This window comes from Pseudopipra pipra, chromosome 2 (genome assembly GCF_036250125.1).
Source record: "Pseudopipra pipra isolate bDixPip1 chromosome 2, bDixPip1.hap1, whole genome shotgun sequence".
In the NCBI taxonomy this organism is placed as follows: Eukaryota; Metazoa; Chordata; class Aves; order Passeriformes; family Pipridae; genus Pseudopipra; species Pseudopipra pipra.
The window spans coordinates 117,103,889-117,119,515 of record NC_087550.1 but is presented as its reverse complement, the minus strand read 5'-3'; the positions used below and the strand labels follow the sequence as shown (position 1 = coordinate 117,119,515).

Here is a 15,627-nt window from a genome sequence, read left to right as displayed (position 1 = left end):
TTACCTCTGCCTCTTCAGCTGTTGCCCCACTCCCCTCTCTCCTCCTCCCACACAGTCTCTGCTTTTTCATCTGGTATCAGACCAGATCCACCAGCTCTTCCTCCTGCATTTTTCCTCTCCCCCCCCCCAAAAAAAAAAAAAGTTCTTATCCCCATCAGTCAAGGAGCATGCTCTGATTTACACACTCCATGGATAACTCTCATCCCAACTTTTCTCAGGGCTGGGGTTCTTCTCCAGGGCCAGTCATGTCCTCCAGGCCTGGGGCACTTGCATAATTTCTATTACCTTGTGCATTTGTTAAGAAAAGGGGTAAAGAAAGAAGATAATTTCTGAAACTTGAGGTTGCCAGTGTGGTTAATACAGTAAAATTTTATATAGATTTTTAAAAAATATACATATTAACACACATATACACAGACTTACACAAATGTGTGTCTAGAATTATGTAAGTATAGAGATGTAGCACCAAACTTCATCCCTGCTGTGGATCCTCTAGTGTCTGCAGTAGGAAATGCTGGCAGAGAGAAAATCAGCTGAAATTCTTAAAATCAAATCATGTCATCCTGTGAAGAACAGCTCAGTAGAATCTGACTAAGAACACAGGTTGCCCTGATGGGAGTTTTACAGAGGATACTTTTAGTGGCAGGAGAAAAACACACATATCATGAAAACAGACAGAACAAGATGTATTGTGATTTCTTTTTTTTTAATTATTTTTTTGATTCTGAGAAAAACCTTGCCTGGATATTCATGTAAATCCTTTGTCATTAATGTCACCAGCACAAGTGCCAAGTGAGCACAGTGATTTATTAAACTGGAACATGCTCTGCTCGTTGTGAACACCGACTGCAACCCAAAGAAAAAGGGCTCTCACAGAAAAGTTTCAGTAGAAACTCCAACAAACTTTCTGATTTAAGCTAACAGCTGTTCTTTAATCAGCTTTTCACTATAAGAACTGCACAATGTCAGCCAGATAGTCACATGCCAGATTCCATTCCCTCTGCACCTGGAATTTCCTGATTTCTTCAACTTGTCAGAAATCATTTCTTAAAATGAACTGTCAAATGATAAACACACCAGAATCTCTCAGTCAGTCCCTTCCCCATCAACTGCTGATACAAATCATACCTGACAATTTTTTTTTTATAAATCTTTATCTTCTTCGGTGACAAACTCTGAGAACACCATCATGTCTTTTAAACCAATAAAAACTCCCATCTCAATTTTCCAGAATAAATGCAGCTTGATTAACTTAAATAACGAGCTTTGTGTTGTTTTTTCTGATAACAGAACTGCATACCTGAATTGTCAAAAGTTAAAAAATATATATTTAGAAGCCCTCAGTGTTGTAAATGCACTTTTCAAAAGCAGTTAAAGTTGGTGGTTTTATCGTTTTTGAAGAGCAATATAAGAAGACGCTTCTATTTCCTCTCCGGTTACATATTTTTATTCAGCTTTTCCCTTTAATTAAAATATAGATAATCAAGTCATCTGGCCACCATTTGCCTACAAGCAAGGCTACAAAAAGAAGCCCTAATGAAATTGTTAGACAAACCATCATAACAATTTCCCATTGTGGAAACGTCTCGTCATTTCTGAGCAATGGTAACCCGATAGCATCTCGCAGGGCTCCAGCTGATGCCAAGCCTGCTCTCATTCTCCCAGTCTCACTTCCATAAATTAGCTGCAGGCCCCACCGACAGTCAGGGAACCTCGAGGGTTTTTGTTTTTTTTTTTCTGCTTGGAAATCCTCCACTTTTGTCAGATCTTTGCCGGTGAGGTCATCACGAAGGAGCCAAACGGCCGCGGCATCGCCGGAGCGCCTGTCACAGCTCAGGGATTCCTGCTCCCTAAAATCACCCATCTGCTCCACGGAGCCCCGAGCCCAAAGGGTTCAGCAGTCACAACTCTGGAGCCCTGAAACAAAACCCACCTCAATCACGGCCTTCACACAAGGGGCAGAGCGTGACACGGAGCCAGGGGGAGTTTGGGTTACTCTGCCGCGGCGGGTTTGACTTTTTAAAATTGAGATTCCGACTGCAAACTCCAAGATAAACTGAAACTAAGAAAACTCAGCCTCACACTCTGGCCAGCAACGCTGTGCTGAGTAACCCACACTCCAGAAATCCTCAGCCCTGATGCTTGTTCTCTGTCATTTCGAGAGCGAGAAGTCAGCAGAAGACGCGAACGCCGAGATCACAAACGTTTTAAATATATATTACATAAGCCATTCTGGAGGGATAATAAAATTTTCCATTCTCGACAGCACAGGAGGAACATGCCTGGTGAAGAAAGTGGTTGTGAAGTATCATGCACGCTGACTCGAAGCCAGCCTTGAAACATGAGAGAATCCAATTCCATGAGTGGCACTTTGGGCAGAGGCCAGCACATAATAATTTCATATCAGAGGCAGCTCTGCACCAAGATTAAATGCTGCTCGGTACAAAAGGCATTAACTTTTAGTTCTCACAGCAGCATAAAGACCCTTTTTATGGAGATTGCTATAAACAAGATATTTTCTTTCAGTCCTCAAAGCTTCCTGCGTTTTCCAAATGATCCTCAGAAACATTTATTGAATCAATACACGGCCAAAAAGTTGTTTACAAACCATAATGCAACCTAAGAATGCTAGTCATTATTATGTGCCTACAAATGTGCTTTATGGTTGTTTAACAGAAACAGCACATTTGCTGCTATTATGAAAGAAGGAAAACACAGTTTTAAGCAGAGAAATGTAAAATAAAGGGAATATTTGCCAGATTTCTCTTTCCCTCTCTCCCAAATAAATGGCTAATATTCCCTGAATGTAAACAACAAAAAAAAGCAAAAGGTATCTTTAGCAACCACCTGGAATTACTTGGCTCCACATTTGGAGGTCCCTTCATCTCTGATCAAGATTTCTTAACTGGAAATGTTTTACTGTATCCTGACACTACATGCCATCGATTCCTGTGGAATTTCAAAGGCCATTTTAAAATTGAGGGAAATATTAGACAGGGCAGTTGCTGCAAACATGCAAAGATATTTTAATGCAAATCTATATACAACACACTATGCACAAAATGCTTTCCATCCCTTCCTCAGTTTTTCTCTTGAAATCCAGCTCAGAAGTGTCCCCTGGTGGCAAACACCTTCCACTCACTAAAGGAGCTGGAGCTGCATCCAGATTTTGGGAGCAACAGAGATTCCCAGTGATTTTAATATAATGCCCAGAGAAGCTGTGGTTGCCCCTGGATCCCTGGAAGTGTCCAAGGCCAGGCTGGATGGGGCTTGAAGCGACCTGGGATAGAGGAAGATGTCCCTGCCCATGGCAGGGGGTGGAACTGGATGAGCTTTCAAGTCCCTTCCAACCCAAACCATCCTGTGATTCTGTGATCTCCCACACCTTCTCTTCTCTATCTCTCTCTCCTTTCTCAACTGGACCAGTTAAATGCTTCTCAGCAGCACAGGCAGAAGTTTTTTTTCAGAAACAAACCAGTTTTTCAAGGCAAGGTGTCCATTTAATGACCCTCACTGACCCAAGCAAACTCTTGGTATCTGAAGAGAATCAAGAAAAGGATAATTTAAAAAAGGACTTTTTGGTGCTGGAGCATGTCCAGAGAAGGACAATAGAGCTGGGGAAGGGGCTGGAGAACATGTCCTGTGAGGAGCAGCTGAGGGAGCTGGGGGGGTTTATCTGGAGAAGAGGAGGTTCAGGAGGGACCTCATTGCTCTCCCCAACTCCCTGACAGGAGGGGGCAGGGAGGGGGGTCGGGCTCTGCTGCCATGTCCAAGGGAAAGAGGAGAGGGAATGGCCTCAAACTGTACCAGGGGAGGTCCAGATCAGAGATTATTGATCACAATTTTTCCCTGCCAGAGTGTTCAAGCCTTGGAATAAATGTCCCAGGGAGGACAGGTCCCTGTGTCTGGGAGTGTCCCAGAGGTGTCTGGATGTGGCCCTTGGGGACATGGATTAGGGGTGATTCTGTTGGTGCTGGGTGAGAGTGAGACTGGATCATCTTGAAGGTCTCTTCCAACCTTGATGATTCCATGATCCTGTGATTCTGATTCTCTATTGCCAGGGAATACTGACAGGCTGCCTTGGCACAGAACTACCTGTGAAAATCATCCTGCTCTGGACTCTGTGTTACAAAATTCGCTGTACAAACTCAGCTTCTTTTAAGCTTTTACCTCTACAAAGTTGTTGGAACCCCAAAGTTGACAAATTCTACTGAAGAACCAGCAGTTCTAACAGGAAACAACACTAACAAAGGTGTGCAGAGTAACAGAAGACTGGGGAGAAGGAAGGAAGATGAGCTAAAATATTCAGCACTTATCCCACCTCTGTCAATAGGTGACTCTATGACAAGTGTCACAAAACTGTTCACTGAGGTACAAGAGGAAATATCACTGAGATACAAGAACCAGGCCAAGAGAGCTCTGAACTGTTAAATTAGGAGACAGTCCCTCCACAATTTCATTATTTTAGGGGCTACAGACTTGTCAAAAAACATCCCCTCAGAGAACAATTCCTTTCAGAACCACAAAGAACACACAAAGAACACCAGCAAACAGCAGGGGTTATTATTAGAATAATTAGAATTATTAGAATCCAGACCTTGATACAAGGAGCTTTTCCATGAATGGCAACATTTAAATCAGTTTAGTTTATGATTTCTGATTTCTGTGACTCTTCTGGGCTTGCAAATTTTTGTTATGAAGAAACAAAAGTCAAGTTGAGGGGGGGAGGGAGAAGAACACAAAACAAGCCAATGCAAACCCACCCTTGCTGCTCACACACAGGCAGCTCAAAGCCTTGCAAGCCAACAAATAACTCGGGATTTATCAAGGAAAAACCCCTAAATCCCTGGAGTTAAATCACATATATTTTAAATTGATAGCACTGTCATCAATCCTTGGCTTAAGGGAAAGGTAAATTCTACAGAAAGCCACTTAAGAGAAGCATCATCCTACCTGTGGCAGTGGCTTCCCAAATGCACAACCAGCTTGGTAGAAACAGCTTTTAAACCAAAAAGAGCTCTTCATGTGTCACACATTAAATCCACTTCCCAAAAACAACAAGGTGCTTCAGCAAATACCCATTTTTACTGGTACAGATGCACCTTCATTGCTGTATCTACTTTTTTTTTCCCCCCTGTGAAGCAACTTTGCCATAATTTTCATACCTAGCTAAGAGACAAACTGGGAAAAGTTTTCAAGCACAGATAAAGATTTCTGGCACTGTTCATTTCAAATAATAAATAAAATACATTAACAAAAGTAAAAAAAAAAAATGTTAGACACAAACTATTTATCAGTGATTTATTCAGATCTCTCACAGGGTCTATTTTTCATTCAAGGTTTTTCTCAGCTCTTAAGTGACTTCTGAGCCAGAGCAAAGAGCAAATCTCCTTTCTGGAGTAAATATTCCAAAGGGTTCTTGTTTTTTGTCCTACTGGCTAAAAAAGGCAGGGATGATGCTTATGCTTTGAGGATGGTATAAGAGAAAACAAGCAAATCTCCTATTTTTTTTTTAGATTATACATTTTTGGTTCACTTGTAAACAAAAAAAACCTGGATAGCAATAAAAAGAAGACTTTGGAGTTTCGATGTAACTATCCCTTAATTGGGGAATTTTTAAAAAAAAAATTTAAAGTTTCCCAAGTTGAATCCCAAGTTCTACAATACACACAAATAGAAATATTCCAATACAGTATTTGCATATACTGGAATATTGTATATTGTATTATTGTATATTGGAATATCGTATATTCCAATACAATACACATGCATGGAAATATTTCAGAGAGAATTGTCTCCAAATGCACCCTGAAATGTGGGTCCCACTGCAGTGTTGGCTGAGAGTTCAGATTTCCCATCCTCAAAGGAAGATTTATTCAGGATAAAGTAACTTTGGACTCTCTTGGCTGACACAATGGACTTGGAATTTAAGAACAGAATCAAACTGCAGCTCAAGACAAGTAAATCTGCTCCCACTGAGCTCTGATTGTGCTGCAGCTACTGAGTTACTCAAAAAAACAGTGAATTTGGAGCCTCAGGAGTTCACAGTCAAGTTTTAAGATGCTTCAGACGAGCAAAATGTGTGGAAATAATCACAATTGTGCCAAACCCCTCCCGTTCTTCAGGGAGGCAAATCCTGGTTTTGAAACCCAGAAGATGTTCTGCTGAAACTCAGGGCAATAAAACCCAATCCTGGTGTTTATGTCTGAAAAATTATCCTTTAAGGTGGCTGAAAGAAGCAAATATTGGAGTGTTTAAAAGGCAAAGCTGCATTAAAAATCAGATCTCTATGGCTGAAGCTGCCACTGAACATATGGATGCCAGACAAGAGGATTTGGGATCCCCTTTTGGTTTCAGCCTCCACCACAGTGACACAGAATTTCCTTTCCCCAGCACTGGGCAAGTCTAAAATCTGCTCAACTGCTTTACACCAGAGCAAGGGGAGAAGAAAAGAAAAAGGAGCTGTGTTTCCATATCAATACTCACCTCTAAAATTACACTTAACAGCAAGTGGTGCAGATTTAATTAAAATTTTAACCAGCAAGTAACCTCCCTTTCTTACATAATATATACATAATTATATAGTGTGTAATTCTATATTTGTATATATATAATTATATATAATATATTTCATTATATATATTTTATTATAATATATGATATATATCATATATATAATTATATATAACTATATATATACAAATATATGATACATATTATATACACCTGCCTTTCTTATATTTTATATATATAACTATATTATATTTTTATGTATATATATATATTGCTTTATATTGATTCAAACACTGCCTCTATTGTTGTGTATGGTAAGATCTAAATCTCTCAGAGATGGACATGACCATCCCTTATTCAGATAACTTCAGTTGAATTTTAATAATAATAATAATAATAATAATAATAATAATAATAATAATAATAATAATAATAATAATAATAATAATAATAATAATAATAATAATAATAATGTTATTATTCTTTTATTTTTATTATTATTCTGCCCATATTTGGTTGGCTTTTTTTAAATCCACACAGCAGCACTGGGATTTTAACCCATAAACTGGAAATGAAACCCTATAAACTGGAAATAAATAATTGCTCAACTGCTTTACACCAGAGCAAGGGAAGAAGAAAAGAAAAAGGAGCTGTGTTTCCATATCAATACTTGCCTCTAAAATTACATTTGACATCAAGTGGTGCAGATTTAACTCAACTTTCCACCACCTGGAGACCTGCTTTTCATATATGATATATATATATATATAAAATTTTATAATATATAATTATATATTTGGAGCTAAATAAATTATATATTATATATATTAAATTTTATATATATATTTTGAAATACATAAGATTTATATTATATATACTGCCTTTCTTATATAATAAATAATTATATATTATCTATTGCTTTATATTGATATATATTGCTTTATATATATTAAATTATATATATATAAAAATACATAAGATATATATCATATATACTGCCTTTCTTATATAATATATAATTATATATTATATATTGCTTTATATTGCTTTATATTGCTTTATATATATTAAATCATATATATATCCAAATGTATTATATTATATATACTGCCTTTCTTATATTATATATATAATTATATATTTTATATTGCTTTATATTAATTCAAACACTGCCTCTGTTGTGTCATAATTCTACATGGTAAGATCTAAACCTCCCAAAGATGGACATGACCATCCCTTACTCAGATAATTTTATTTGACTTCAAAGCTATAATAATAATAATAATAATAATAATAATAATAATAATAATAATAATAATAATAATAATAATAATAATAATAATAATAATAATAATAACAATAATAACAATAATAACAATAATAACAATAATAATAATAATACCAGTGCTGCCCATATTTGGTTGGCTTTTTTTAATCCACGCAGCAGGACTGGGATTTTAACCTATAAACTGGGTATGAAACCATATAAACTGGAAATTAATAATAGTTTTTGCTATATCTAGCAAAATAACCCTAGCAACTGGCAACTAAAACTTCAAAATGTGCATCCTAAGGAGAAAAAGAAAAAAAAATCCAATTCACCCCTCAGAAGCAGCTAAAAATTATATTGTAAAAGGAACCACCCAAGATATCAAGACAGGAAGATCTGAAACTCTTAATAATCAGATTTTTATCAATCAGCATCACAGATTGGATGGGATCAATAACAGCATCACAGTGATGCAAAAAGACACAGATTTTCCAGGAATTTTAGGCAGAGGAAAAGACAGGAGAAGCTTCTTGTTCACAAAATCCAGCTGAGAAAGTTGTATTTGATGTTCCCAACGTAGATCTGATGGAAATTCTGAAGTGATAAAAGGGGAAACAGGGCAGGGAAGGGGAAGAACCACCAAGGAAACCACCCAGAGCTCTGCTGTAAAATGAAGTTTAAAGTCAAAAAAGAAAAAAACCTCACCAACCTTAGCACCTTAAGTTCAAAGAATTTAAAAATTACAAAAACCCCCTCCCCAATATTTAGCATTTTTTCTTAATGGAATTAAAAAAAATCAGAGTAAAATCCATTTTTATTTCTTCCACATGTGCAAAAAAAAGCCTTGTAGTGTGTAAAATCAATTAGAAAAATGTGACAAGGTGAGGTCTAACAGCAGTTTTTACATAAAATAATGGTGCAGGTGGAAACTCCAGTTTGGGGGTGAGGAATCATTCATGAACTGCCAAGTCTTAGAGACAATATAATATAATATAATATATGGTGTAATTTATATAATATCCAAACCAGTGAGCTGTACTGGACAAGCTTTCCATACAAATAGTATTTCCAATACTGCTGACTCTCTCTGTTCTTAAAAAAATTAAGTATTTCCACAAATTATTCTCCTCTCAGGTACCTTTCTGGTATCTCCTGTCTCTCTAGGAAAGCAAGGAGATCTATGGAGAACATGATGTGTGGAGAAAAATATATATTTTGTGAGAAAGCTAAACTATTACACCTCCCTTATTTATTTTAATCAAAGTTACCATCAAAAATGTGAAAAAAAATCCACAATAAAAATCACATTCTCGTATTGAAAAATGTGAATAAAATTTTAAAAAACCTCATTTTGGTATAAACTTGAACTACATAGTTAAAACATCTTTATTGGATGGCCTGCAACCCTGGGATGTGCCACTAGATGGCAAGTTTGGATAAAAATTTAGCCAAATTTTAACTCGTGGCACGTTGGAAAATTCCAAGGGCATAGGAAAGAAATGATCAGAAAAAAGAAGAGAAGAATAAAAAACTGAAGAGTTCAATAAACTACAAACCTCGTGCACATTTAATATTAGTCAAAAAAGGTTAAATGGGCTTTAGTTTTGTTGCCACATCTGCCACACAAATAGATGATCAATTCTTGGGAATGTCCAGGAAATATTCCAATTATCCTCAGGAATAAAGCTCTGGGTTGTGTAATCACACACTTTTCTCTATTCACTCCAGACTTTTCTCCACCTCTTGCATTTGATTTTTGTCACCAGACCACACAGAACTTTCTGCCTGGTTTTAAAAGAAAACCAAATTCTGCCTTTTAAATCAGTTCTTTCAGTAGCTCAGTAAAAAGCCTTGTGTTTTTATATTGCAGAAGCATTAAAAAGTTCTTAACTGAAATGCAGCAAATAAAAATACAGCAATAGATAGAAATATAGCAAATACAGCTGAAAAATGAATTCCCCCGTGGTGAAATTCAGAACTATAAGCAACAGGTAATGAAACAAGAGTAGAAATTAAACTTTTTGCTTACCTGTAATACCTGCACAAACCTCTCCAAACAAAAATACCACGGGGTGGGTTTAGGAGAACACTGAATTTGTCTTGTAGGGTAAATCTCAGGCAACTGAACTAAGCAGAACTTACCTCATCAGGAGAGAGAAGGTAAAGAGGTGTCAAGGTGGGAAGTTCACTCAATTCACAGCTCAGGCCAAGTAACTCCAGGATCTCCTTGAGAACTTCACATCTCTTGGTGTTGCTCATCTTCAGTAAATTAAAATCCTCTTCGGTTTGGACATCCATGGAATTGCTGTCCAGCTCCAAGTGGGCCTGGCAAAGGGAATAAAAAAAAATCAGTTTGCAGTTCAAAGATCACAGCTGCCAACCCACTACAATTTTCTGTGAAATCTGTCCAAAACACTCCTTCTTAATAAACTGGGGGTTTCCTGGAGGAGATGTTCAAACTTGTATTTACTCATGAAGTTTATCCTTCAACTTTTCATGCCTGCCAGAACCAACAGCAAGATGGGTCATATTCTGGCTTGTACCAGAGAAAAAATTACATTAAAATTGAAAGAGCTTTACCAGAGGTTGTGGAAGATCTGAAGAACTCAGAGAAGTCCTTACTGTGTCACATGAATTAAGGTGAAATCAGTGCAGATCAAGAAATGCTTCTGCCTAAAAAAAGTGACTTTCTCACCTGGTAGAGAATCACTCCTCAGGGCTGCAGCAGATGCTTAAAAGCAGAAATGAAATAAAACAGGAAAAAGAAATCCTTTATAGACCTCCTTTTTTCTGGCTTTCTTTTGTTTGGTGGTTTTTGTGAGGTTTTTTTTTGGTTGTTTTTTTAAATAATTGTTCCAAGATCTTTAGAAGACCTCACACTCTCCTACGTGCAGATTCATTGAATGAAAATCACAAGCTGTTCTTTGTTCATTTCTTCAATTTTGCACGGTTTAATGATGTTCTTCATGTTTCCTATATGATCTGCTTTACTGAAATTCAGGGAAATGAATGACAGTGGATGTCCCCTGGATCCCTGGAAGTGTCCAAGGCCAGGTTGGATGGGGCTTGGAGCAACCTGGGCTGGTGGAAGGTGTCCCTGCCCATGGCAGGAGGTGAAACTGGGTGATATTAAAGGTCCCTTCCCACCCAAACTATTCCATGACTATAAAAAATGGAAATGGGGGCAGGACACACACCAGAAGAGTATAAAACCAAGGGGAATATTTCTGTGACAGAATATTTACTGGCTGATGTCACTGCCTGTCCCCTGAAGAGAAAACAATAAGGCTTTTCAAATCCATACTGGAAGTCATTTAGGATTATAAAATGACACGCTAATCCTCTTAATCTGATTTTTGAAGCTGTGCTGTAATGCCCTTTTTCTCTGAGGGGGGAAAACCTGTGCAGTATTAAGTTTTACTACAGCAGAAGGGTCAGTTTAAAGGCTGCAGCAAGGCAGGTTTTACTGTGGAGCTTGCAGAAACAGTTTCTAATCGATTTTCTAGTCCAAGCACCCAGCACAGGGGTGGCAAAGCTGCTTACCAAAAAAAAAAAAGCTCTAAACATGCTACTACATCCAACAGTTTCCAAAAACCGAGCAGATTTAACCTGATAAACTGATAAGAGATGGAAACAGTTCTAAGAAAGCCCAGGAATGTTTCTGAACTACATAATTGCTAGAAAAGTATTGATACCTGATCCGTGAGCAGTGAAATTTGAGTGCTCTGGGCTCCTGAGAAAGTTCTCCTCTACCTAAGATATTGGTAAAAACACAACCTTTCATAAAGCTGTGTCTTTATTATATTCCTTCATTTAATTTACTTAAACACTGGTAAATAAATCTTGCTCTGCTTTTCTCAATGTGCTTGGTAGATTCATACTTCCAGGGCATGCACTTATTTTCTAAACTTGGTGGTACTTCTTCTCAGCCTTTCCATCACTCAAAACTTAATAGCTGTGAATATTTAAATAATCAGTGACCAACATTTACCTTTAACACACCCATTATCCACAGAGAGTAACATTAACAAAAACATTTATGAACACTTGAACTTCTCTGTTGTTGAATTTTTTGAGGGTTTTGTTTGGTTGTTGGGTTTTTCTCTTTTACCAGAGATCACAACCCCCTAACACTGGAGAGGCATCTCTTTGCTGGGATATTGTTTCTAAGTGGAATGAGTAAGATTTTGGCTCATTCACTCCCCCAGGTGCTCTGAGCTATTTGGTAAGTAACAGAATGTTAAACATTTAAAACTTTAAAGCCTGAAGACAGACTTGGGAAATATAAAAGCAAGTTTCCAGCAGGGTTTATTTTACACTCTCTGCTTCATCACAGTTCATGTTTTAGTAAGAATGACTCTTTTTTATTTTGCCAGTATGAGCTTTCACCCCAAGCCTGTTACAATTTCACTCTTCCTGCTCCTGCCTCCCAAAATCTGCAGAATTCCCACCTCTGTCACTGCACAACCTCCAGCAGGCAGAAGAGGAAAGCTCTGCTCTTGAGGATCACAGAATCCCAGAATAGCTGGGGTGGGAAAGGACCTCTGGAGATCACCCAGCCCAACTCTCTGCCAAGGCACAGGCACCTGGAGCAGGTGCCACAGGAACACATCCAGGGGGTTTGGGATGTCTCCAGAGAGGGAGACTCCACACCCTCCCTGGGCAGCTGTTCCAGTGCTCTGCCACCCTCCATGGAAAGCCTCATGTTGAGGTGGAACTTGTTGTGTTTTAGTTGATGGCCACTGCTCCTTGACCTGACCACAGGAAAGAATTTGGCACCATCTTCTTGGCAGCCACCTTGGAGATATTTGCATGGATTGATAAGTAAGACTCTTCCTTACTATGTAAACCTGCTCTTTCTTCCACCATCCTCTGATCTTTCCTGATGTCCACCTGCCTGGCTCTGTGGTGAAAACAGGGAAGTGGAACAGCAGTGGCATTCTTTAAGATCAAAAGAAAACCATTCTGCATTCAGAGCCCTTGTACCTCCACCAACACATCCATCTGCACCTCAGGGGGTGGGGAGGCCCTGGCACAGGTTGCCCAGAGAAGCTGTGGCTGCCCCTGGATCCCTGAGAGTGTCCAAGGCCAGGTTGGATGGGGCTTGGAGCAACCTGGGCTAGTGGAAAGTGTCCCTGCCCATGGCTTGGGCTGGAACTGGATGATCTTTAAAGTCCCTCCCAACCCAAACCATGTCACGCTTCTCTCCTTGACAGGAATCCCCAAGATCATGCAGTGGGAAGAAGTGAACTTTTCCCATGTAGCAATGTGAAAACTAATCCTTCCACATGCACAGTACCTGGCAAAGAATGGCTTCTCCTCCAGCGTCTCCGTGAGTCAGGTGAACAATAACCGGGTCTTTCTCAGCATTATTCAACCGACACAACGTCTTCACTTTGCCAGTGTCTTCCTTCCTTCCTTCCTCAAAAACACAGCCACTGACCACGAGATCCAGCTTCATTTCAGGGCTGTCCTTTTTAGAGACCACCAGCTCGTGGACAGTCCTCCTCAGCTTGTTTTTCCGCTTTATCCGAATGCCGCCAAAAGCGAAGGACGAAGAAAGCCCGAGAATCTTTCCGCCTTTAGACAAAAATTTCATGAACTGCTTGTGGTTCCCCTCAGAAATAGGCTCCTCTGTGGCAATGACCAGCAGCAGGGAGTTGTCAATCCAGGGATCTCTCAGCACTTGCTCCTGGTGCAGCTGGTAGATGGTGTAGCGCTCGGCATCGACGCATTCCTGAAGGATTGATCTGACCTGCTCAAATTTCCCTTTGGCCCTTTCAGAGCCAAGGTAAATCAACACATTGGGGGGCTTCCCAGAGAGGTTCACCCTCTTCATCCCTTTTTCTAGACAGTCATCCTTCTCCTCTTCCAGCTTGCTGCTGGAATCATCAGGAAGCTCTGGAATGTTCTCTGCAGAGGCAAATTTAACTGATTCAATGGTGCTGTTTTCCAGCTGCAGGCACTCGTGGCAGCTGGAAAGATGCAAGTGGTGATGTTCTCCAGACAGATTGTTGAGCTCATCCTCGTGATCACCTTCCTCCTCTGGCTTGGATTTCTCCTCTTCACTTTGTCCTCCCAGTCCTGATTTAACAGCAGTCCCAGCAGGAGTTACCTCATCCATTTGTGTGCTTTGCTCTTTCACGGGTGGTGCCTCCTGTGCCAGCTCCTTCAGAGCAGATTCCTGTAAATGGACAGCTGGGAAAGGTAAAGGATACAAAAACAGGGGTTAGAAAAATGCTATTAAAAGAGCTGTTACAAATATTACTAACAGAGCAGGATTTCATTGAATTTCAGCACAAATCACCTACAACAGCAGAAATTTCACTTGTTTGACACCAAATCCAATGTCCCCCCCAAGAAGAAAATAAATTTCAACTTACAACACAAGTCTAATGGCTCTTTGTTTCAAAGGACAAAATGAAGCAAATGAAACACCTTGGGAAAAGTACTGATCTTTTAAGGAGAGCAGGGTGGAAAGTCACTTGCTGCTCTTTTGAAATAAATTGTTTTGAAATAAACTATTTTGAAATAAGCTAATAAAGTGATGATGTTGGGCAAGACTGAGATATTGAACATTGCTGAAGGCTGCAGATAAAGGTTTGGCACAAGCAGAGGGAGTAAAAAAAAGAACTGAACTGCTTTCAGGCTGCAGAAAGGGAGAGAGAACCACCACCAGCAAGATCTGGGAGCAAAGAATCCAAGGAAATAAGAAGCAAATACGAAGAATTGTTAAACCTTCCCTTTTCTCCCCCTGAAAACAACAGAATGGCAAAGATAAACAATTTATAGCAAACACAAGTAAGAAAAAAGGAGCAAAGGTGATTATTGTCAGCGTGAAACTTGCAGAGCAAACTAATTACGAAAGAGGAGAGAAAAATACTCTTCAAAAGGGAGGGTTTTTTCAGCTGCTGAGCCACGAAAATATTTCAAGTTTTAGTCTGAAAAAATTTACTGAATCCTTTTCCACTCATATAAGACCAAATAAACTTATTGTGCTTTTAATTCAATGAGAAACTCGCTTAACAAAGTTTTGTTACAATACACCAGATGCAAGTTCAATCCCTTTCTTCACTTAACAACACTTGCATTCCCTTGAAACTATATCCCCTTTGGAGCAAGAAGCTTGAAGTAAGGTTGCTTGATATCCCAAGAGAATTTCCCAGCTCCCAGCATCCATGTTATTCCATCACCAGCCCCCACCAGCCCCATTCTCCTGGATCTACATTAAAAAATAAACAAAAAACCCCCAAAAAAACAGCAAAGCAAGCAAAAAAAACCCACCAAATTGTTCTCAACCCACGTTTAGCTTTTAATACACTTCTATTTCAAATATGAAAAAGAAGAGAACATCTGCCTCAAAACTTCTGGGTTTGTTTTTTGGGTGTTTTTTTTTTTTTTCAGACACATTTGTTAATGTAACAGCCAAGATCCACAGAAACAATATTTTTTAACTTCACCTTTGTGACAGTCACACAATCACGCACTTGCAAATGGTTAAACACCACCTTGGGTACTTGGAGATCTCATCATACTGAGGTTAATTATTGGTAGTAGCTTATGAGGCTTTAAACAAAAAGGGGAGGGGGTTATTCCAAAAATATTCAGTTCCACTTTGCTGTTATTTCTGTTATTGCTTTTGTAAAATATTCTGCATAGAGGGAAGGTGTTCAGCTTTACAAGGATCTCTATATTTGACAATATCCAGTATAAAATGGAGGCAATTCTTCCCTATGAGGGTGGGGAGGCCCTGGCCCAGGTTGCCCAGAGAAGCTGTGGCTGCCCCTGGATCCCTGGAAGTGTCCAAGGCCAGGTTGGACAGGGCTTGGAGCAGCCTGGGCTGG

At 39.0% G+C, this 15,627-nt stretch overlaps 1 protein-coding gene across 6 annotated transcripts in view; it reads right to left on the bottom strand.

The window, feature by feature from the left end:
* Nucleotides 1-15,627, bottom strand: part of HLCS (holocarboxylase synthetase) — a 122,171-nt gene that overhangs the window by 96,251 nt on the left and 10,293 nt on the right. For all 6 annotated transcript variants that reach the window (XM_064647096.1, XM_064647097.1, XM_064647101.1 and 3 more), the window contains 2 exons: nt 13,083-13,981; nt 9,926-10,108 (listed from right to left, as the gene is read on the bottom strand). In XM_064647096.1, coding sequence (XP_064503166.1) covers nt 9,926-10,108; nt 13,083-13,981 — 1,082 coding nt within the window. The remainder of the gene's footprint in view (nt 1-9,925; nt 10,109-13,082; nt 13,982-15,627) is intronic.